Below are 22,194 nucleotides of genomic sequence, written 5' to 3' on the forward strand. Positions count from 1 at the left end.
CGGCTGGGTCTGACCAGTGGGGTATGACTGAAACAGCCAGAACCTGATGTTCTGTTGAAAGATGCAGTAACCTGCAGGATGCCCAAGTAGACCACTGGAAAAAAGGCCCTCTGATTGAATGTTGACATCAGATTTAATGTAAAGATATTCATTTGACCAGAATATTTTATTTTTTTTTTTTACTTTGAAGTATAACTTAACTTTTTTCTGTATAATTCTGTTCCTTTTCTTTTGGGGAATATTTCTGGTGGGGGGTTTTCTGGGGACACTGCTGTCTTATATGCAGCCTCCACATCAAGGAACTGAAACACCCTATTCTTGGAGAATTGATCCCTTATTTTAGTGGTCTTAATTTTTTGTCCCAGTTTAGAAGTCAGTATCATCCTTGTCATGAGGACATTAAACTTACATAGCAATCACTGACCAGTTTCTACTCAAAGAGCCAGCTATTTTGATATTATTAATAATTTCTATATGCTGTGACCGCCTATAAGTTTTGACCATAAATGATCTAAATATTGTCGACTGAATTTACCTACTGTAACTGGGGGCAGTTGTGTGAGGGGTGTTAATTGATTTTATATTTTCTTAGTGATTATCTGATTCTGGAGCCAAGCCATCTTCCTGAATAATTTAGCGTAGGACATGCCCTAAAATTTGTCACTGGAACAGGTTGCCCAGAGTAGTTGTGGATACACAATCTCTGAAAGTGTTCAAGGTCAGGCTGGATGGGGCTTTGCACAACTGTAAGGATGTCCACCCATGACAGGGTGGTTGGAACTAGGTGACCTCCAAGGTCCCTTTCAACTCAGGCCATGCTATGATTTGTCACTTAAAAATGTTAAGACTTTGACCTGAAAAAATTTCCTAACAGTTATATTTTCACTGTCCTCATTGAAGTTAATGTTCATTTAGCTGACTGGTCCCAGATCTGAGGGTGAGGGATGAGGGTTAAGTTAGGCTTTCCACTCATAAGCCCTGGCAAATCATGTGATACTAATTTAAGAGCTTTCTGTCCTCAACTTTTTGCTGCTTCGGTTCTGGACTCATCTCTTCAGAAGCAGAGGTTGCAGAATGGGCTGTGTGCCTGCCCCTTAATCATCACAACTCACAACCATGGGCCATAAAAAGCAGAAATCAGTGGCAGATGAGTTCTGGGTCTGAGAAAAGAAAAGCCTGCCTCTTCATTTATCTATTGGGGACAACTGTCATCAGAGGAGAGTAGGTAATAGAGCCTGAGGTAATAAACTCTTCAATTGTCCTAAAGTAAATGGTTCTCTCTCTTCCAAAAGAGTGGGAGAATCCATATGCTGAGATAAGGTATTTCTCCAAAGCATTGAGTATCAAAGAAAGAGTTTGTCTTTGGAGTCAGGATTTGGTTCATAGTTTCTTGGATTGGAGGCACTATTTTACAAAGAGGAGGTGGTTAAGTAGTTGGTTGTTAAGAGTGAATAGTTACTTTCTCGTGAAATGCTGTTAATGATTTCTGAATTCTTAGTAAATTTAGACTATATAAACAGTAGATCTTCAAATACTGCAGGTACTACATTACCATTGATAATTTTCAGCTTGATGCCATGGCTTTAAACAGAAGGTGAGTTGTCACCCTTAGTTAGTGGATAGGTGAGTATCTTGAGCCATGAACAGTACATAATAATCTGCATGGGTCATCGGAAAATAATTACATTAGTTAATGAATACTAGGGTTAATTAATTACCAATTAATTGCCACAGGTTATAGCCAGCTAGCTGCCCATAGCATCAGTGAATCAGTTACTGGGGAGAAAGAGATACATTACAAAAAGGGTTGTTAGATACGTTGGTTGTAGGCACCTGATGGTTTCTTTATGAAAAGACTAGCTCTTCATGTCACCAAAGCAATAGCCAAGCCAGCTGTGAAAGCTCTCACAATGCTGGTAACCATTCAAACTGTGCACCATTATTGAGGGTTGGCAGCTGACTTACCAGGAACCATTCCTGCAAGAGTTGATGTTGGGTAGCTGCCTTGTCCAGTTGGGGGAACATGGGGTGGGTAGCCAGGCAAGGTGGTGCTTGCCATATCACGACCTGGAAAGGGAGAGAACCAGGACAGGTGATCAATATAGATAAGATCTTTCAATACTGATTTGGTATCACCTCTTGCCCTGATGTCACATGACTTGATAGGCAACTACTGCACAGCCTTCTCTTACATGAATTCTGTCCACCCACTGAAAATTCTGGGTGAAGATTGGGGAACTTTTGTTTTCATCCTGTAAGGATGGATTTTAAAACTTAGCTTTGATGAGGCTCAAAATAATTTAGTTTGTTTCATTGTAGATTTTGGATCTTTTTTAGCTAAATCAAAATGACCCTGATCTGCTCAGAGAATGGAAGCATATTCATTGCCAGAGTAGCTGAGGTCCTGTCTATATGCAGTGGATGCAGTTCCAAAACTGTGGTGATGTTGCTTTAGGGCGTGATCAATGTGCAAGGCACTGGGAAGTGATCCAAGAGTTTTCTGTGCTTGTCTCTCTTCCCACCTTGGCCATTCACCTGCTGATGGTTTTAGGCAAGTCACTTTACCTCTCTGTGCTTCTTTTTATGCTGCAAACTCTTTGGTGCAAGGGCACACTTTTAGTACATTTGCACAGTGCTTAGCATGAGACCAATACTGGTTGGACTCTGCCCAGGTTCTGATGTACTATATATAATAAGAGGATCATGCAAATTAGTTTAAGTCTCACTTCATTTTTATCAAAGGTACAAGTTTTTTGTTTATAATACTTTAAGTTGTGATTTCTTTTCACCAGCAAAGAAGTAGAGAGGGGTGTGGACTGGGTGTATGATTGTAGTTTATTTTTTCTCTCTTAGGAAGTGCAGCTGGGGGCTTCTTGGTTGATGCCAGAGGCATTTCCTCATTTGGACTGGTTAGCCTGAAAATGGGCCAGCCAGAAGGGCATTTGCTGTTAGTGCTTATTGCATTTAAATGAACTAAAATAATCTCAGAAGCTGCTGGGAGTTTCAAGCCAAAGCAAAACAAAACAAACAAAGAAAAACAAAACAAAACAAAAAGCTAAATAAATTAAGATAATCTTTCCCCCACAGCTGCTGAGAGATTTACAGCTCAACCTCCAACACTGCCTACTGAGATGTCAGCCCGTTCCAGGCATCAAAAGCCTTTCACATTCCCTAGGTGAACTGTAGCTCACCAAGAAGTTTGTGCTATTTGTTGTTCTTTTGTTAAATTTTGCCTCTCCTGTCTGTTCTAACTGGAGGGTAAGAGCCTGATTTGCCCTTAGGAGTGACAGGTTCAGTATAGCCCATTAACACCACCAGAGTCACTGGAACCGTGCTGGGATATGCCAATGAGAGAAGAAAAGCAGTGTTGGTTTAGCTCTACTACCAGCAGAATGATAACTGATAAAACCAGGCCCTGGAACAAGCATGAACCTTGGCTGGGGAATCAGAAATAATTAACAGTTACAAGGCAAAGCAAAAACTAATAAGCATGGAACATTAACCTGAAGGGAGGAAGTTTCTCTGGGATGAGGTAGGCTAAACCAGTGTCATTGCTTTCACAGCTCTTGAGTAAAGATTACTGAGGTGATTTACTCAAGAAAACAGAAATGCAAGTTCATTCTTTCTCCCTGAAGAGGTTCCTGATCAGTGGCTGATGTTCCTAGTTTATGTCCTCTTAGACAACAGCTGAGCCATTTTCCAGCCACTCCTCAATACTGATAAAATAAATACGTAACATACCAGGGATTAATATTCTACACTCTTTTAGTCTTTTGTCACCATCATTCCTTTAGTGACTTGAAGCTGTACGTTAAATGGTATGAATTACACCTAGTAGATGTAGTAATTCTTTTTCTCACTTTGGTTTAAGGCAAGAAATTTTTATGCTTAAAATTCTTGGTTTAAGTTTCAGTTATTGACTAGCCTGAGAAATAACAACAAGTGATGAGTGAGAAAACAGTGTCACTGTAAAGTTAGAGATTACATTATGTAGCTGCAGGCAAAATTAATTCATTTTGACACTTTCATTCAGGTGGGATCACATATACACTCACTCTGCTACTTGATGTGTGCACATATGCCCCTGTGTTTTTATTCAGACATGAGCACACAGAGGTGGATGTTCAAAAGTGAGCATGGAAAATTTGTTGGGAAGTGATCATCTGTCAAAATCTCAGTTTTGAAAAGAAGATAACAAACAAGTACTGTATCAGTAACATAAGTAAGAGTCTCACAGAGAAACTCTTAAAATGATGTAACATACAAACAGGCCCTTTCCATAACCTCCTCTCATTACAAACAGCTAGACAGGATTATTAAATTCTTGTATGGCAGGGCTATGGCAAAGCTAACTCATAACATGCTTCCAACTGCAGCCATTCTTCCTCCTGCAAGAACCTTCTGAGTGAGGAACAACACCGGAATCACTGTGATATTGTTTGCAGTTTTGAATGCTTTGTCCATGTGTAATTCCCTATAAAACTCCTAAAGCACATGTCTCTCAAGAAATACAGTGCCTTCTAGGCTAGAAGATGGTCATATATAACAGTATCCCCAGATATCTGTACTGTTGGAGGGCCAGGAGACTTCTTGGCTTAGGAAGTGCTCAGAACTCAGAGGCTCTTACTGGCTGAGGTAGGACCAAGATAATCTTATGAACACAAGTCTTCTCTGCTGTTACTTGCTGTTTTCCTACATGGAGGTTTAGAAATGGAAATCTCACATGGTGAGACAAAGGATATTAAGTCAAAAAAGAAAAATAATATTGGAGCATGAAGGAGGCAGAGGTAAGATATGTTTCTCGAGTATTAGGAACTGTGGTCTACACTAAGACTTGTCTGTTCTGAAAAAGTCCAGGTTACATCCTTTGAAAATTGGTCAGTGGTCACCCAAGATGATACCCACTATTTCACCCAAGTAATCCCTGAGGTTCTGCAGCAATATTGCTTCTGCCATCTTGCTCAGGAGTTTCTCTTAGTACCTACCTGAAACTTGACCTTCCCTCTTGTCTTTCCTTCCTGCCTGCTGCTCATAAATGCTGCCATCTTCTGCAACCTATTTCTTCACTTCTGCTCTTCCCTTAAAGGCCACCTACCTCAGCTCTGTATTCCTTTGTCTGTAAAACATTTTCTCTCACACATCCTTCCTGCTCTTGACATTCAGACATGATGCTGGGTTTCTTAACTGCTTGGTCTGCACCACCTGGTGTGAAGGCACCAGCTCACATTGGCACTCCCAAGCCAGGTGACTCAAATACTGCTCACAGCATAGCTATGGCAGCGCTCACCAACTGCCTGTGTCTATCTGACTTAGTGGCTGCAACCCATGCTGAACCACCCAGGCAGGCCTAGAGCTGGCAGGGATCTTGATGCTGCTGTCATCTACCTTAGGCTAGCACGCCGTATTCTGTGCCTGCAGTACTCAGGGATATTATGGCATTGAGGCAACACAGGACTTTGCTGTATGCATATTTCTTTATTAAGTCCCAAACCCAATCCAACTGGGACACCCAGTCACTTCTAGGTAGTTACAGCTTCTTTTCCCATTTTATTTAAAAAAATGAAGGACAGGCATGAAAACTTTTTTTGATTCTTCATGGAGCTGAGAACATATGCTGCAGGTGCAGACCTGGAACGTGGTTGCTCTGGTTCCCACATGCATTCAAAGAGCTTGCAGCATTTAGCGGCCTCCCCATCAGACGAAACTGAACCCCTTGCCTACAGCATCCCCACTCAGTTTGTGGCCAAGGCCGGTTACCTGCTATCAGAGGCTGGCTGCTGGACTGCCCAAAGTGGGCACCATGATGAAGGAAGGCACTGTAGCAAGGCGTGGACGCATCGTCTGAAAGGGCCATGTGGAAGGGCTGAAGATCAGCCTGCCCAGAGCCGACCGGCGTGGTGGGGGTGAAAGGGGTGAGAGAGGCTCCATGAGGCTCTTGCTTTATACTGAGGGGAGAGGAGAGGTTTTCTGTGGTAGGGTAAGGGATGGACACAGACAGACAAAGGGAACAGGGGAAGGAAGAGGAGGGTGGGGAAGGGAGGAGAGGAAGAACAAAATGGGTAAATGAAAATGGAGTGGTTAAAATCTACAGGGAAATTAATTTTAAAACAAAAATAAAAATAAAAAGGCTAGGAGTAGATCAGAGGAGCCAGTGCTGAGACAACAGCAGTAAATGTGCCTGGGGGCTAGGCTCGGACTGCAGGAAAGCCTCTGCGGGGCAGCAGGAGATGAGGGGAATGGAGTGCAGTGGCAGAGGGGGGGAATGGGAGGCAAGAAGAGGAGAGGTGAGGGAGGGAACATGCAGGAGGGGAAGGACAGGAACAAGCATAGGATTGGGAAGAAGAATGCTCTGAAGCTTTTGTGCTCCCTTTCCTGCAGCTTTTTCTGGCTGGCCAAGGGCATATGAAGATGCTACACTTATGCACTTTGGCCCAAGGATTTGCACCACTTTTTCTCTTCAAACCCAAGATAACCTTCCTCAGGAAAGTAGCCTTGCTATAAGCATCTATTAAACAGATCGCTGGGTGTAATGGCCAAATCTTCTCTAGCCAAATTTCATAAAAGCTTGACAAAAATGATATGGCTGGAGTTTGAGGTTAAAATACAAATGGGACTGTGCAAGTAATAGGTGGATAGACAGATGGATCAATCAATTGATCTTGTTCACAGTGGCACATTTTGGAGATTTAAACATAAAAGTGGTCAGGGCTGACTCTGATTGTTCCCAGAGTGTAGTTTTGCCAGATAGATACCTTGACATAGAGACATAATGGAAGAGAGGAAATGTGGGACACTTATAAAAAGTCTAATTTTCATTGTTGTTTGCATTGGGCCTCCATTTCTGAAGTGCAGATTTTCACAGGCACAATTGATTCAGCTTTGACACTGCTCCTAACTTGGCTGCCAAGTAGGATATTTGGGAATTGGAGAACTCTGTGACCTAAAGCATGGGTTCTCCAGAACATCCACTGCTGTTGGGTCAGCAGTAATAGAGTCCTGTATTTGGACACTTGAAAGCAAAGCATGGACAATGTGATCAGATCCCATCCAAATTATCTACCAAACCATCCATCCTCAGGTAAACAAATTCAAGCCAATAAATGAAAGCCATCTCTCTGCTGTGATGGCAACTATTGCCAATGGCCTATGAAATAAGTTAGTTCTGGTGGTTTTGATTTATACAGAGAAATAGAAATGTGACATATAATTAGGTCGTAAATCTGACTTCATTAATGTAGAACTGGCTTAATTAACTTTAGGCACCTTGTTCCAAGGCTGTAGTGCTCACCTAGACAATAAAGGGCTGGACAATTTCTCTCTGTGAATGCTGTTTATCCTGAGATATTTGTTTCCTAAAGATTTGCTACCTGGCAAAAAATGATAGTTTGCCAGCTGTGTTCTCCTCTGAGTACTTCTAACGTGGGTGGCCAGCAAAGGTCTCTCATCACCAAGATATTTTGCAGCAAAGACATATGCTCATTTCAGATAATTGGGAAGGATCAGTCTTGGCCAAAAGGGATACACTTCATTTAGTTTACTAAGTGAAATCACAGGTATGCTAAGTGAGGATCGTAATTTCTTTTCCCTTTTTGCTAGGAAGTTCTGTTTGGCAAGGACCTTTTGTGGAGGATATGGGGAATGGAAGTTGGAGTATCTGGATTTTGTTTTACAGATAATTAAAGTCTTCAGAGTAGGCAGCACATCAGCACCCAGCTTCTGCTTTTTGCAACTATACACTGTCCTACTATCCCACTAGTGAGCCTTCATGTGCCAGAGGCAGTCTCTGTAGATCAAGAACCCCCCCCAAGCTATTTTTCTCCTGCATTCTCTGTCATCAGATGGCAAAGAATTCACAGATTTACTTTCAGACCAAACAGGCAGAGTCACCACTAGCATTCTGGGAGTGCCTGAAGCCTTTATCCAAATAATGTTGATGCAGGATAATTTGGATGAATAGACCTATCTGCAGGCAGAGGGCCAAATGCTCCCTAGGCTTTCAAAGGCTGTGAGTGAAGTGATATTTTTCAAGGAAGCCATTTGACAGTGATACATAAATAAACTAGGGACGCTTTGGTCCTGAGCATTTTCCATACTCCCTTTTCTTTACTATACAGGACACAGCAGGTGCAGGGAGCTGCTGAGGAGGAAAGGGCAGAGAATAAGGTGGACATGGAAGCGTGGGTGGGCAGAAGCAAGAGGTGCTATGGGCAGGGGTTAATCCTGTTTGCACAGCCCCCAGGCACGTTGGGTTTCCTAGTCCCTCCCCTGCTTTATTTCTCTTTTAAAGCATGGAATTTTCAGCTATAATCCTTCCTAAACCGCAGCATTTTTCAGGCGCTCTGTGTAAGTGAAACCATAATCTCTGGTAAAACAGACTGCTTAAGCTGCTGTAGCATTAGGCCAATCTGATCCAGCCCCTGGATTTCCGCTCTGCCCAGCCACCACAGAGAGGATTTCAGCCTGAAAGACTGTGTAAAGCCCTTGGAATGGGAACAACAGTGCTAGGCCTTGCCTTGCAAAGCTGGGAAGGGTTAAGGGACCAGGAGCTATTTGTCCCAATGTTGTGAGGCTGTTAAAACCCCTGTCAGACTCACAGTGGAGATGAGCCCAGCCCTCTCTTGAACACATCAAGGCTTATGAAGAAAAATTCCTCGCACCTTCCAGAGGCATCGCCACTTACTCAGTGTGTGCGGGGATAAAGAAGTCAACAGTAACATGGCTAAGAGACTTGAACACAATAATGCTAAACACTCTTCTCTCTAAGAATAGTGGGAAGGAGGCGAGGATAAGGTCAGACAGCGAATGATTGCACAACCAAAACTCAGACTTTTATGTGTCTATTTATCTGTCTGTCTATCTTTCCCTCCACACTCTGCAACTGCACAGACATAATTTATATCCCATGTATCTATACTGATGGATGGCATTTACCATTCTTTACTCCTTTGTTGTCCAACTCTCCACTGACTAAAAGCTCCTGAATTCTGTCTCTGGTATAACTGCTGCCACTGCTTTGCTGAAATAATTGCCCCAGCAGTGAATTATAGCTCCGAAGCATATCACTGTATACGAAATCAACTGATTGATCTATCTATCCACCTGCAAATGGCATAGTCCCATTTTTCATTTTAACCACCTCAAACTTCAACTGCATCTTTTATGTTTTCAATTTTGATTTTTTTCCATTCTCTAATTCTTTCATATTTGTGATGGAGAACTTGCCCCTGCCTATCCTAAGTCCCACTACTGCCAGCAAGCTGTGGAGCAGTGCCATTTTGGCTTGCTTATATTTTGATGGGAATGTTCCTCAGTAAGGCTCCTTCAGCAAATCCCAAGGTATATCTTGTTCCTAAGGCTGGAATACCAACCTGTAATCAAATGGTAAGGGAGTGGAATGAGTTTGCAACCCCTTTCCAATGCAGCAGAAATCTATTCCTGCCCCTGTCTCATTTTTTCTTCTAGAAGGCAAATGGTATCCTTGTTTATAGGTGGCAAAAAAAAAAAATCGCCCACTATCATGGTGGGGGAAACTTGAAAGTCAGCAGGTTGAGGATGCAGCTGGAAACAGCAGAGGACAACATTTTGGGAATCACCTACTCCTCTCTGACTGTACTTTCTGAGTTATGGTTGTTTTTCTTCCATTCTAACCCTCTCCTCTGTTATTTTGGCGGAGAGCAAGAACTGGTGATCTCCAGCCTAAATTCCTACTGCGAATGAAGGGATTTTGGCCAGACAGAGTGAGAGGAAGATTCACAGCTTTGGGTTCCTACAGAGACTCATCTCAGCTTTTATCATGGTCTCTCCCGCTGAAGGAAAGGGAAACGAGGGGGGTGGGGAGTGTTGGTTGCAGGACTAGATAAGCTGCTTGTTTTTCATTGCTGTCTTCCTGGAGGATGAGCTCTCTGCATCCAGTGCTCCTTTTCTTTATAGTACACAAAGAATACCAAGATAGCACATCCATGCATGAGGGATGACTTTTACATCACTCAACACTGCTTACCATCTTGACAATGTTTCCTGTTCTTTGTCTTTTCTTGAGGTCTCTATCAAATATTTGTATGACCCCAGTGCCCCACCCTTCACAACACATATCCTTACAGCATTGCTAAGGGATCACTCTTTTATCTGTGAGGAACTGACCCCAGCGAACAATACTCAAGTTCGTGTAGGAACCCTGTAGCAAAACTGAATTTATCTCAGGTGTTTTGAATTCTATCCTTGTACCCACCTTTGAAGCATCTTTTTCTGTGTTTATGTTCTCTATTCCTTAGAAAAGTTTCATTGTAGTAAGCAGAATGGGGCTGGGTCCTCAGAACTCATGGACTGGTGAGTTTACAGTACAGGCAGAGGAGCTACATCACTTTCTCACATGTGGGAATCTTGCCTCCAATTCCAAAGGCCATACAAAAGACCAGATAGGACTCACAGCATATTGTTTGTTTTTGCTTAGTGTCATATCAGAAGAACCACTTTTTCTATTCTTAGTTTCCTAGGTTTTCTGTTGCAAGAGTATTTTGCAAGTGGCACTGAAAATAAATTCTGTCCTGTTTATTTTTCTTCTCTAATCATAACAGACCTCTGCTAGAAGAACTTATAGATGTGCCAAGATTAACCTGCTTCTCAGTATACCTTTCTTGTCTTCCTACTGACTGGAGAGTGAGCCTTGTGTGTTCAGGTTTATTTTCTGTTTCTGCACACATTTATCCATATTCTTAGCCCATTACATTCTTGAGTACATATTTAAAGAAACAACCTTGGGCTGCTTTCCCCTAAGAGTCAAAGCTGTTGTGACATCACATCCCATGTCAGATTCTGTAATCTATTTGCCATATTTTTTTTTCATTAAACTGAATGTTATAGGTCTAGATTTTATGTCTGATCTGATAAACTGCTGCTTTCCAAGTAAACAGACCTACTAACTCTGTATGTTTTTTGTATTTTATACTCTTCTTATAGAGTAAAACATGGAGGTTCCAGTAGACCTGTGATCTGGAATTACTCTTTGAAGCTACTGGAATACTGATTAATCACTTGAGAACTCCACTGAAGTCTATTTCATGTGGCTCTCAGTACATTTGTTTAAAGATGGAGTGGAAGAAGGAAGATATGCTTTGGAGTCCTGGGTGGAGGGGACAGTTATGTGCATGAAACTTGTGCACTTGACAAACAGAGAACTTCAGTGGAATTTATATTGTCCCCTCTCTGGAGTCCCAGCCCATTGGATTTGGCAAGTTCTACCTGTCTTGAAAAGTCACATATGCTTATTCCTCGTTTTGCAACTTGAGTGTTACCTCTTAAACAGGCTGCTTTTGAAATATATACTGGGTGATGCAATTAGAACCTGTTAGTTTTGCACACAGTCCTCATTATAGGTAACTCCAAAGTTTCATCATAATGGCATTTTACTGGTCACAAGATAGGATAGTTCTTCCTTGGTAGCCCACAGCAGTTGTAAACTTAAAAAGATGGGGTAAAGATTACTCTAAGCTCTCAATTTCTCTGAAAGACTGAAGTGGGCAATATTGGTCACACAAGAAGTGGGCCTGATTAAATCAAGTACAGCTGATGGACACCAAAAGTTATTAATGTCTGCTTAACTCCAGTATAAGGCACAGTCTTTGCTACACTGGGGAAATGTCTACATTGTAAGAATTTTTATCAAAATCATACTCATTGAATCCTTCATTTAACCTCAGAAGAAAGGGCAAAACTTGAATTGCTGGAAAGATAATATAATACAATTATTTTCTCTAAAAAAGTCCCCTTTTGTCCAGCAGCATTGAGTGTGGCAGCCTGCAATGCTGTCGTTTTGCTGAAGAAAATTTGACTGGGAATGCAAATTCACTCCTATTGTCATTATATGACATTATTTTCATTCACTGCTATTGTTCACTTAAATGCTAATTTAAAGAAAGCAAAGATATTATTTCTTTTGGGCTCATCCATTTCCTTGTTCTTCAATTGAATATGCCTTTAAAGCCCACCAGCTGCTTTCTTCAGCATCATAAAGTTACTGCCAGTGAAAATTCCACTGAATACATATAAACAGTTTATGTGATTCCTTCTCCTCCACTCCATTCCTGTCTGTTTCAGGGATCATTCATCTGATCATCTATCACTCTCAGCCATTTGGTCTCAGAGAAGAATAGTAACACCTTTTGCTTTTACAAATTCCTTGACTAGATAAGAAGATAGTATCTCTTCTTAAGGAGGGGAAACAGTTGATTAAACTTGGAGGTCCTGTGGACTTCTGCCTTTGCCAGTTCCTCATCTTAAATATAAAAACTTGCTCACAGAAAATGCTACTTTCATGTAAGTGACATAGGATAGTAACAACCTTGTAGCAGATGCATGAATGATTATCATATTCCATTTTCATGGCATTGGAGCATCCAGAGATGTGCCCAGGAGGCTGTTTGCCTGCTGGTGACTGCAGCCACGCTGCTGGGCTGCTGAATCTGTGGGATCTGCCATCACCAAAGCCAACTTGGCCCCCCTAGCAGTTTGCTAAACAGGTTTTTTTAAGCCATATGGGTCAAGCCCTGGCCAGGGCCATTGCTCTCTGGTATCAGAGGCTAAAGTAGCCTGGAGTAAGACAGGAATTTTTCACCAGTACAAACAAGGAAAAGGGGAAGGAAATACTTTCCTTCTCACTGTAACATTATAAGTACAACTGAATATAATGGTCAGTTTTTGTCATGATTTAAAACAGCAAGCTGCATCAACTAGTTTTACATTTCTACTGTGAGGCTGTTTTCTACAAGCTTGAATTTTATGAGAGGTAACAAATATTTTGACAAGTATAAAATTCACCCTAAACACCGTTATTTCAGTTTTTGCTAAGTAGATGAACTGCACATTTATCTAAGCAATTATGTTGTTTAATATAATTTGTCTTCACATATTATTACATGGCAAAATAGTGAACGATGTGTCCATATTATTATTTTATTAGATTATTAACTTTTTACTTGTTATCTGTGTCAAGTTATATTTGGATGGAAATTAGAATTAAATTAAAAACAGTATTTGTAATTATTCATGCTAATTAAATAAAATGACCATAAGTTCTCTGACTTCCTAAATATATTAGAACAGAAGAAGCAAGCTTTTCTAAGCAGGATTTGCATTAAAAAAATATTTATTAACTGGAGGAAAGGATAGCCATAAGGAGGAATTTGGACTGGGTTTAAGAACCCTATTTTAAAGCTAATAGATTTCATCCTCTCATTCCAAGTCTAATTCACTTAATTTGAGGAAAACAAATGTTCCTGCTTTTTCAAATCCTAGTTTGTTTCTTGATTTTAAATGACCAGGTTATTGAAATGAACAAAATTCTCTTTGGTTCACTCACTAATTTGAAATTAAGGAAATTGTATCTTTTCACCTTGCAGGAGGCTAAAATTCTCAAATGATTGTTTAGCATTTCAGAAAATTTTTCCAAGTGTCTAGCCAGCGATTTATCCATGACTAGCATCACAACTTTCCTGAAAACTTTCATAGAAATCAGATGCTGTTTGAGTACTACTTTTTTATGTCCTTCAAGCATAGTAAGTATCCTTTTTTGTCAGTAATTCCAGCTTTTTGTTGCATGCATTCATGTATGAATTATGAATTATGAATTAAAAAAAATAAACTGAAAAAAATTCTGATCCTATGCCAGAGAGAGGAGGTCTGCAAGAAAGTAAAATCCATGAACTTTTTGTTTTTGTGGTGCATTTGTTCAAGACATCATGAGTTGTCATCAAGATTTTTCACCTTGGATGATATTTGTTGGTTTAGGGAAAAAAAAATATTTCCCAGAGAGAAGGAAACATTTTCCATGTAGGACATGATAGCTGTTTTGGTGGGCAGTGATGACTTTAAAAGTTCTCTATTCCTGTTAATAGGTGCTAACTGCAGCAGAGAAGCACTCATAAACTTCCTCACAGGAAGAGAAGGGGGCACATATTCCCATTTCAGTCACAGTAGAAGTTCTTGGAGTGATTTATTTTAATTTTTTTTTTTCATCTTGTCTTTTAGTTTTTCTTTTTCTTTTTGCATCTCATGGATTATAATGGACTGGAAAACAAGGTCTAACAGTTAAAACTGCTGTGATTCAACTAAGGGAAAATTTTCTTCAGTTTTGCTGTCGATTTATGATCCATCCAGTAGGTAAATCCTCCCCCTTAGCAGTCTGTTAACAATTTTCAAGCCATACATGGAAAGTCCACTGTGCTCTAGTACTGCCTCTCTGTTGAGCAACTCCCGGGCTAGATAATTGAGTTGGAGAGGGCTCTGTTCCCAAACTATTAATCTAAGTCCCCAGAACTCATAACTTGCTTTGAAGACATCTCACTTCCTTGCATGACTATTCCAACAGCTGTGACTTCTGGTGGTGCTTAAAGATGGATCTTAACCTTTGTTCTCTTCTTGATTCAAGGCTTCTGTGAACATCCTTGTGCTTTTAAAGTACTGCTGTTGCTAGTGCCAAAATCTCCACTCACCTCTTGGCTGTTGAGTACTTACCTAGCTATTGAGTACCTTCCAAACTCAAAGATCCATGGAAACGAGTGAATAAAAGAAAGCAATTGAGATTTTCTGTGTTTACCTAGCCCTGTACAGGTTTATACTCATCTGCTTTTCCTGTTTGCCTTCAATAGAAGGGATTGAAGTAGAACAACTCTGAACAACAGAATTCTTGTAACAGTGTTCAACTGCACATACTTGCCTTATCATGGTATGTTTGAGCTTGGATCTTTGCTTCTAGGAATTCTGATTGGTGTCCAAAGGTATTGTCCAAGAAACTGAGAGGGATCTACACCATTCCAGCTATGAGAGGCATGTAGCATCAAGGCAAGATGTTGCTTGCCTGCTGGTCTGTGTGTGCAAAAAGAGGTGAGGTGTTCTCAAGCAACCCTTAAGAGCTTTTTGTCTCTGAATCTTCACAAGGAGGTTGAAAATTTCTGCATTGTCTGTTCCATATGAAGGACAGCAGGATATGAGGATATGTTTCCTAGCATAGTGTCCAGCTAGTCCCTAAGGGACAACTCATTCATGAAAATTCCTTGCACATACTTAATAGGGAGAAATAAGGATGACCTGTCTGCTCCATAGTAAAAAAAAAAAAAAAGGTTTTGTTTACTTGCTTTCAGAGATTTGAGTAATAAATGAGCCATCTAAGATGTGTTAGTAGAATCATTGTCTGAAAGGGAGTGTTTGATATTGGCAGTACTAGGTAAGGCTGGGCTGTACATAGTTGTGGTGCTAGACTGTGTCTTTGAATAGATGCCCAAGACTTTGAGGAAGGCCTTTGGCACGTTGAAGAGGTGGCTGCCTGTTTTACAGAACTTCCATCTCTTCAGTTCCAAGAAGCTCCCAGACAGATAAAGGGATTTAAGCAACACTGTTCCTTAATTATCTCATTACATTTCAAGATCTTAGATAGCTACATATTATTGAAGTTTTGATGGCTTTTGGAGGGGTATAGTCTCAGAATGGTGTGAGCTGAAAGAGCTTGCTGAGGACAGCAAGTCATGAGCCAGAGAGAAGGGCGTTCTCTTAAGTCTTTAGAAAAGACAAGGATCTGGTATCATACAGCTGTGGTTTGGAAAAACCCAGCAATACTTATTTCTGTCTGGGAAGACTAAGCTGGGGAGGCTTGCTTGTAGACTGAAGCTCTCTATATCATACTGTGAAGTGACTCTACACAGAATTTGTACCCTGAAGGGATAGACTTGTTTCACATTTGTTTCAGGAATCACCTGAATTCACAGACTGCCCTGGGACAAAAGTATGAGGCATTTCAAGGATGATACCATAGCAGCAAAAGAGGCAGCCAGCAATTCAATACTCACTATTACTCCAATATCCCTTCCTGGGAGCAGGACCTGGGTGATACCAAAGAAATCTGCATGCCTCTTCCTGAATCTCCTAGCTGGGGTAGATCAGGAGGCAGCATTGAGTTCCTCACCTCTCTGGTTCTTCCTAGAAGCATTGCCCAGCCCCATAGCAAACATATCATGAATCATTCATCTTTAATAGATTATGCAAATTGAGAACATCAGATCAATGAAGATCAATACCTGCAACCATTTAATTGCCAGCAAAAACATTTTAAGAATGAGCATTATCTGAAGTCCTTTCTTGGGTAATGGCACCATTAATCCAAACATTGGATCCTGGCCTAAATGTACAGGAAAAATTCTCTGCCCCTCTTCCCCTGATGCCTTTCAGGGTGTTGAGGGGCTTTTTCTTCCCCTTTTCATTTCCAGTTTCTAAGTTTCTCCATCATTACCACCAGTGAACAGCTCCCAGTGCTAATAGTTCTGCTTTTGTTACTCTGCACTGATTGAAATGTCGCATACAGATTGAGATGTTAGTGCTAAGTTGCCACCTGGGAATGTCAAGCTGGGTGTGAAATGAACTTTTCTCACTCTTGAATCCAGATGGATCAGATGGGGATGTTCTCAAGCTGAGCTGGGAGTGTGGCAGGGAACAGAGTAGGAGTAGCACAGGGTGGGAGGGACATGAAGAAATTTTTTTTCCTCAGCCTATAGTCTTTTCTGTGAGACCAAATCTGTCTCCTGCTGTGCCCTTGTGAGAGTCATGTCCAAGGCTTGTGTAGTGTCCCAGCCTTCAGGAAGCCTCCTCTCACATTAACAGGCTGGAATATACCATCTTCACTTGGGCAGGAGGACTAAAAAGAATGTTTTTCATGGTGTCTTTGAATCTTAAACTCTGATTGTAGACATGTCACCTTTACATTTAGCTGTGGAGATTTGCCTTGCTCTTCTACTGGCTTTGCCCCTCAAAGACAAGAAGATGTTTCCTGTGAGAGATGTGGATCTGCTAAACAGTAGATGAATGCCAGCTGAGTTTTGCACATACAAAGAAAGGTAGAACACTTTTGCCACAGCTAAGCCTTTTTTTTTTTTCTGGTTGGCTAAGAAACTGCATGGCTACAAGGATTCTGAATCAAGCCTGATAGCTGTAAAAGCCGTGAAAAAGGTCTGGGATGTAAAAGCCATGAAAAAGGTCTGGGATGTCATGCTTTCTAGACACTTCCTGAATAATATAGCTCATCTCCCATGTTCTCCATGAGATTTTGCAGACCTCACACTGGATATTCTCTGTGTTTGAATCAACTGTTACTAATCCTGCCTGGTCCCAAAGTGCTTGGTAGCCAAAAGTTTCATGCAACAATATGCCTTTGCTCAGTGTTTGCTGAACAAGTAATGACTGCCTGCCTCAGCCATGGGCTGCTTTGACATCAGGGGTTATTAGCTGGGGCTTCTGCAAATGTTCTTGATTCTGTGCCATCAGTGGACAACTTTTTGGTCAAGGAGCAAGAAGCTTCTTCCCTTGCTAACAGGACTTAGACCACCTTGTCATGAGCTGTTTCTCAACTTCTGCCTTGAGGTTTCTAGAGGGGCTACAAAAGTTGTTGAGAAAGGGGGATATATCAAACAAGGTCAAGTCACTTGAGCCTTGCAGCCACTTTGGGTACCCAGGAGGAGATGTGCAAGTCTGGTAGCTCTGTGAGCAGCCACTGATGGCAACCAAAGCCTTGAGAAGAAGGGCTGTGGCACCAGAATACTTCCTTATGGCTCTTGACACACACGGGACAGGCAATCTAATACCAGGATCAGGACAGTGTGGGAGTGACCTGTGGCCCCAGGCCAACCTGTGCCACTCAGGTTCTGTACGTGTCACCAGCAAAAAGGAAGTTTCAGTGAAGCATCTGCTACAGAGATTGCCTCCTATTTCTCTGTGTCCTGGTTTGTCTGCTTTCATGGCCTTGCTCACAATTTCTACTCTCCCAGACACACCTGAGTTTAATGCGCCCACACATGAGGAAAGGCTAGGAACAATTTGTTTTGCCAGCTTTCCTAAGAGATTCATGGGCTTAATGAGGAGGGAGTTTAGCAGTTGCAGTTCAGCAGATCTCAGTAGTTAATTTGCAAATACCCCTTCCAAATGCCAGAGCTGAATAAAACTTAAACTATTATTTCTCCAAAAGAAAACCAAGTGGAAATCATGGGTAAGCCATGACCCTGTTCTCAGATACAAAGGAAAAAAATCACAGTGCATATTTGGACATATTTGTCCTCCACCAACATCCCAATCTTAAGCCCCATCTAGGCACGCAAGTTTGTGATTCACATCTGGGTTTGCCTGTCTTTGAGTCACACCCGGACATATCTAAGTGTACCCAAAACTGCCAACACTCTGAATTTCAAACTTCTATTGAACCCTTATGTTGTCCACAGTCTTTCTGTCTCTTTCCTTGTTTGCCACAGAGGGGTATCTTGCATTAGCAGAAAAAGCAGAAGCTAATGGTGATGAAGGAAATAAATAAAAAGCTTGGTTCTGCTGTTTGGTCAGGCAGCTTACCGGTCACCACAGGGTACGTCTGGGGTCCTGACACATTTGTCCCCAGGTCTGGGTTAGCAGAGGTGGATAGACTTGATTTGACTTCATCGAGACCAGGGGTCAGAGCTGGGAGGGAGTACTCATTACCCTGGGGAAGAGAGGAGAAAGACAGCTCGCTATTGATGCGATGGGAGAAAGGGAAGGGTGTACAGATGGGGGGGAGGAAAAGGAGAGATGCAAACCCCTGCACAGATGGAAGAGGAGGAGGAGGAGGAATTGGAGAAGATAAAGTGACAAGAGGGTTGAGGTGGATGGCAGCGGGGGGATCCTAGGATGAACTATCCCACCTGCCTGCTTGATGCTGTGAAAGGGAAGGGAGGTGAGGGGTCTGGACTGTTATCTATGGTATGGCTGAGCCTTCGTTTGGTGCTGTGGGGATGTGGATGTCTGTGCATGCTAGCCCAGGGGAAAAGAAAGGTGAAATCCACATCCCCTCCTCTTAGCTGAGTGAAGGTGGGAGGTGTTTGCCCTGGTGACAAGGACAGCTGGGGCATAGGACTACAATGACATGACTAGGACAGGCAGGCTGTAGGAAGCAGCCAGTGTTGGCCCACTGTCACCAGGGTCTCTGCCTGGGTCGCCTGCCTCCCCTCCACTGTTACCTCTGTCCTAGCTTTTAAAAACAAAGAAGCCTCATCCCCTGCCTCTGTCACTCTGTGCATTGGGGTATGAAATTGGGGAGGGGGGAGCCACATGGCTAACAGAAGGGTGGGAGGGGGAGAGCCATTGAATCTGAAAGGGTGTCCTGTCCGAAAGGCTCTGGTAATTGCCTTTTTATTGTGGCAGCCTCCAGACCAGACGCAGGAGCTGGAGAAACCAGGAAGGCTACAAAACAGCAGGAAAAGTTGCTCTGATTAATATTACGTTAAATTAAAACTGATTTTCTGCTCTTTCTCCTCCGTTTTTTTCCATGCACTTCCCCAACCCCCTCCCCACATCTTCCCCTCCTCCAGCAGGTTCAACGCATGCTGCCCCCTCCCCGCCCCTGTCCCTGCTTGGCTAGGACTGCCTAGTCATTTCCAATTCCTTCTTGTATTGATCTTCCTGTAGAAATCAGTTTTGTAATTAGCTGCAAATTAGGCCTTCTACTGGGGGTGAGCCTGCCCCCTGATTTATCACCAGAGTAATTCGCTGTGATCGGAGAGAAATTAAAATGAACTCAATTAGGCTTTGGATTTGCTTTATGGGCCCTGCTCAGAGTTTCAGGGGGAAAAATGACTGTGCTGGTGCTTAATAGTCTAATGAAAGTAAATAAAGGTTATTCATTGTAATAAACCCAGGGACTCTGGGATGAAGGGAGTCCACAGCCAGCCTCTCCTTCTCTTCCTTTGTTGGTTTATGGCTTGGGGCGGTTTAAAAAGACTTTTGATTTTCATTTTATTAAGACAAACAGCTTTTGGGATAAAAGGCCGGGAGAGCGGGGGAGTAAAGGAAAGGTGGGCAGAGCTGCGGAAGTGTGGAAAACTGTGTTGGAGACGGGAGTCAAGTCTCAGCTTTGGGCCATGAAGGAAAATGATCTATTAAAACCCAACCCTGTGGCTCACTGGTCACCAGTGTGATCTCAGGGTGCAGGTGCTTCTGTGCAGTGCTGCCTGCCAGTGAACATGGATGGGGGTATAGGCATGTTCATGGCAAGAACATCTGGCATACAGAGGGAAAAGCAGTCATGGGGACATAGGGAGAGCACTGTGTGCATGTGTTTGGCAAGTTCACAAGAGGAGGTAAAGTTTGAGTATACATGAGCATCAGCACAGTGACACAGTTACAACTAGACAGGACTGTAAAAGGTACGTGCAATAACAGTGTCAGAACAAGGGACAGAGAGAGGGGAGAGGGATTTTGGTGAGGGAATCTCCCTGCCATCATTCTCTCAGTGCCTCTCAGTGGGTTCCCATTACCAGGCCAGGCCCTCACCTGCTCAGATTTGATGTGCTCTGATGTTTGAAAGACGTCAGGGTAAGAAGGACGCTCAAAAACTCGATCTAAAGCTTCCAGCTGCTGCTGGGTGAAAGTGTCGCCACGAAGGTGCTTCCGCAAACTGTCCACGCTGCTCTGGGAATCTCCATTGGGAACTGAGCCCTCGGATACATCTGCAGGGCACAGACAGAGAAAACAGGGAGTTAGCACCACCCTGGCTTGGATTGGTAATGGATGCAGGACAAGGACAAGAGTGGGAAAGAGCGAGGCTCTGTGCCTCCACCCAGGTAGCTGTGCCACTCTCGAGGGAAGAGGAGGCTGCAGGGGTCTAAGAGGAGCCCCCTCCTCTCTGATGGAGTGGCCAGGCTGCTCCAGTGGGTTCTGTGGGATTCTCCTGCCCAGGATGAGTGAGGCTGTGGAGAATGGTGCTTAGCTCAGAGATGAGTTTCGGTTCCGCTGATTTTCAGTGTTAAAAATTGCCAAATCTCCACTGCTGAGCATAAAATGGGAGCAAAGCACAGCGATTAGCATCGCTAGAAGACCACTGGAGAGTCAGTCCAGAGAGAAACAAGAGTGCTGAGGATGGGCTGTACTGGAGAGGACTGAGGGAGCCTGCAATGAGAAAAAGGCTGTCTTACAGTTTGGAGGGGAGCTGATCTCTGTTGTAGCTCCCCAGTCCTATGGGCAGCTGTTATAATTTTGTTTTCATCTGATCATATCCTAGATGAGTGTTTCATCCCCCTTAGATAACAGGGAAATCTGGTTTCTGACTCCATGTTTCACCAGAGACAAATCCCTCCCTGTGGGGCAACTGTCCCATCCAACATATGTTGGTTTCTGTCCCATTCAACTGTGTGTGCCTTGTGATTTATCATGATCCATATCTCTGTTATAAAACTCCCTGCAAAATGAGATGAATCTTTATGTCTGCCAGTCTTCCTTCTTACCAAAAATAAATTATTGTATTACAAAGCCTAGTCCTCCTCAGTGGGAATCAGCCTTCCTGGTGTTACTTTGTTCTTACTAGGAATATAGCTGCCTTCTAGTAGAAGCTTCCCCAGAAGTGCATCTCTATCCCTACAACAGCCCTCTGACACAGTCCAATCTCACAGCAGTGCTTCCTGCCATGCTCCAGGGTATCTCTATTTCTGTTGCGCCATCCCATATCTCTTACAGCCCACTCATCCCCTCTGCTGTGAGTCTATTATAAATGCCCTGCCCCATCATCAAAAGTGAAATTTTTTTTGTGTGATAAACCATCTGATCACCTACCTGGGTTTAGGTTTGTTTTGTTTTTGTTTTGTTTTGTTTGTTCCCTGTTATCCCCCAACTCAAATGAGGTGCATTTTTCTCTGTTACAACCCCTTTTTATCTCGAGTGAGTGTCCTGCTATTAGCATCTGTCATATCCAAGGTGAGTCTGTCTGTTATAACCTCCTGTCCCAGCTGAAGTGAATCTTCCTCTGTCACAATCCCTCATCTCATCTGAGGCAAGTATTCTCATTATAATCTCCTCCAACTGTGCTGAGTATCTTTCTGCTGTCACATCTCAGCCTAACTTTGGTGTGCCTGGTTATAATCCCCTGCTTTGTCCATGCTGATATACCTCCATACTCTCTGTGCTGAATCCTTACCTACTGTGCTTCATCAGACACACATCTGACTGCCTTATCACCCTGACTGACCATGGATCAGGTTCTCCCTCTTGTGCTGCAATTATCTTCCTGGTTTTTCACTAATATGCCTCATACTTAAGCCTTTCTTGGTGGCCTGCACTCTGTGAATCTCAGAAACCTGCTGTCTGTCAAGAAATTGGTCGAGGGTTCTGTATAGACCCTCCATGCAATTGTGAGGTGGTCACGGA

The 22,194-nt window shown here is 42.6% G+C and overlaps 1 protein-coding gene across 9 annotated transcripts in view; it reads right to left on the reverse strand.

Moving 5' to 3' along the window:
- The window catches only part of PAX2 (paired box 2), a 102,528-nt gene that overhangs the window by 10,126 nt on the left and 70,208 nt on the right, over positions 1–22,194 (reverse strand). For 7 of the 9 annotated variants that reach the window (XM_083866571.1, XM_083866572.1, XM_083866569.1 and 4 more), the window contains 4 exons: positions 20,329–20,504; positions 18,376–18,502; positions 5,758–5,967; positions 1,966–2,067 (listed from right to left, as the gene is read on the reverse strand). In XM_083866571.1, the coding sequence (XP_083722697.1) occupies positions 1,966–2,067; positions 5,758–5,967; positions 18,376–18,502; positions 20,329–20,504 (615 nt within the window). The remainder of the gene's footprint in view (positions 1–1,965; positions 2,068–5,757; positions 5,968–18,375; positions 18,503–20,328; positions 20,505–22,194) is intronic. The other 2 variants (XM_083866573.1, XM_083866574.1) reach the window with 1 other exon arrangement.

Source organism: Zosterops lateralis (assembly GCF_965231275.1).
Source record: "Zosterops lateralis genome assembly, chromosome: 8".
Taxonomy (NCBI): domain Eukaryota; kingdom Metazoa; phylum Chordata; class Aves; order Passeriformes; family Zosteropidae; genus Zosterops; species Zosterops lateralis.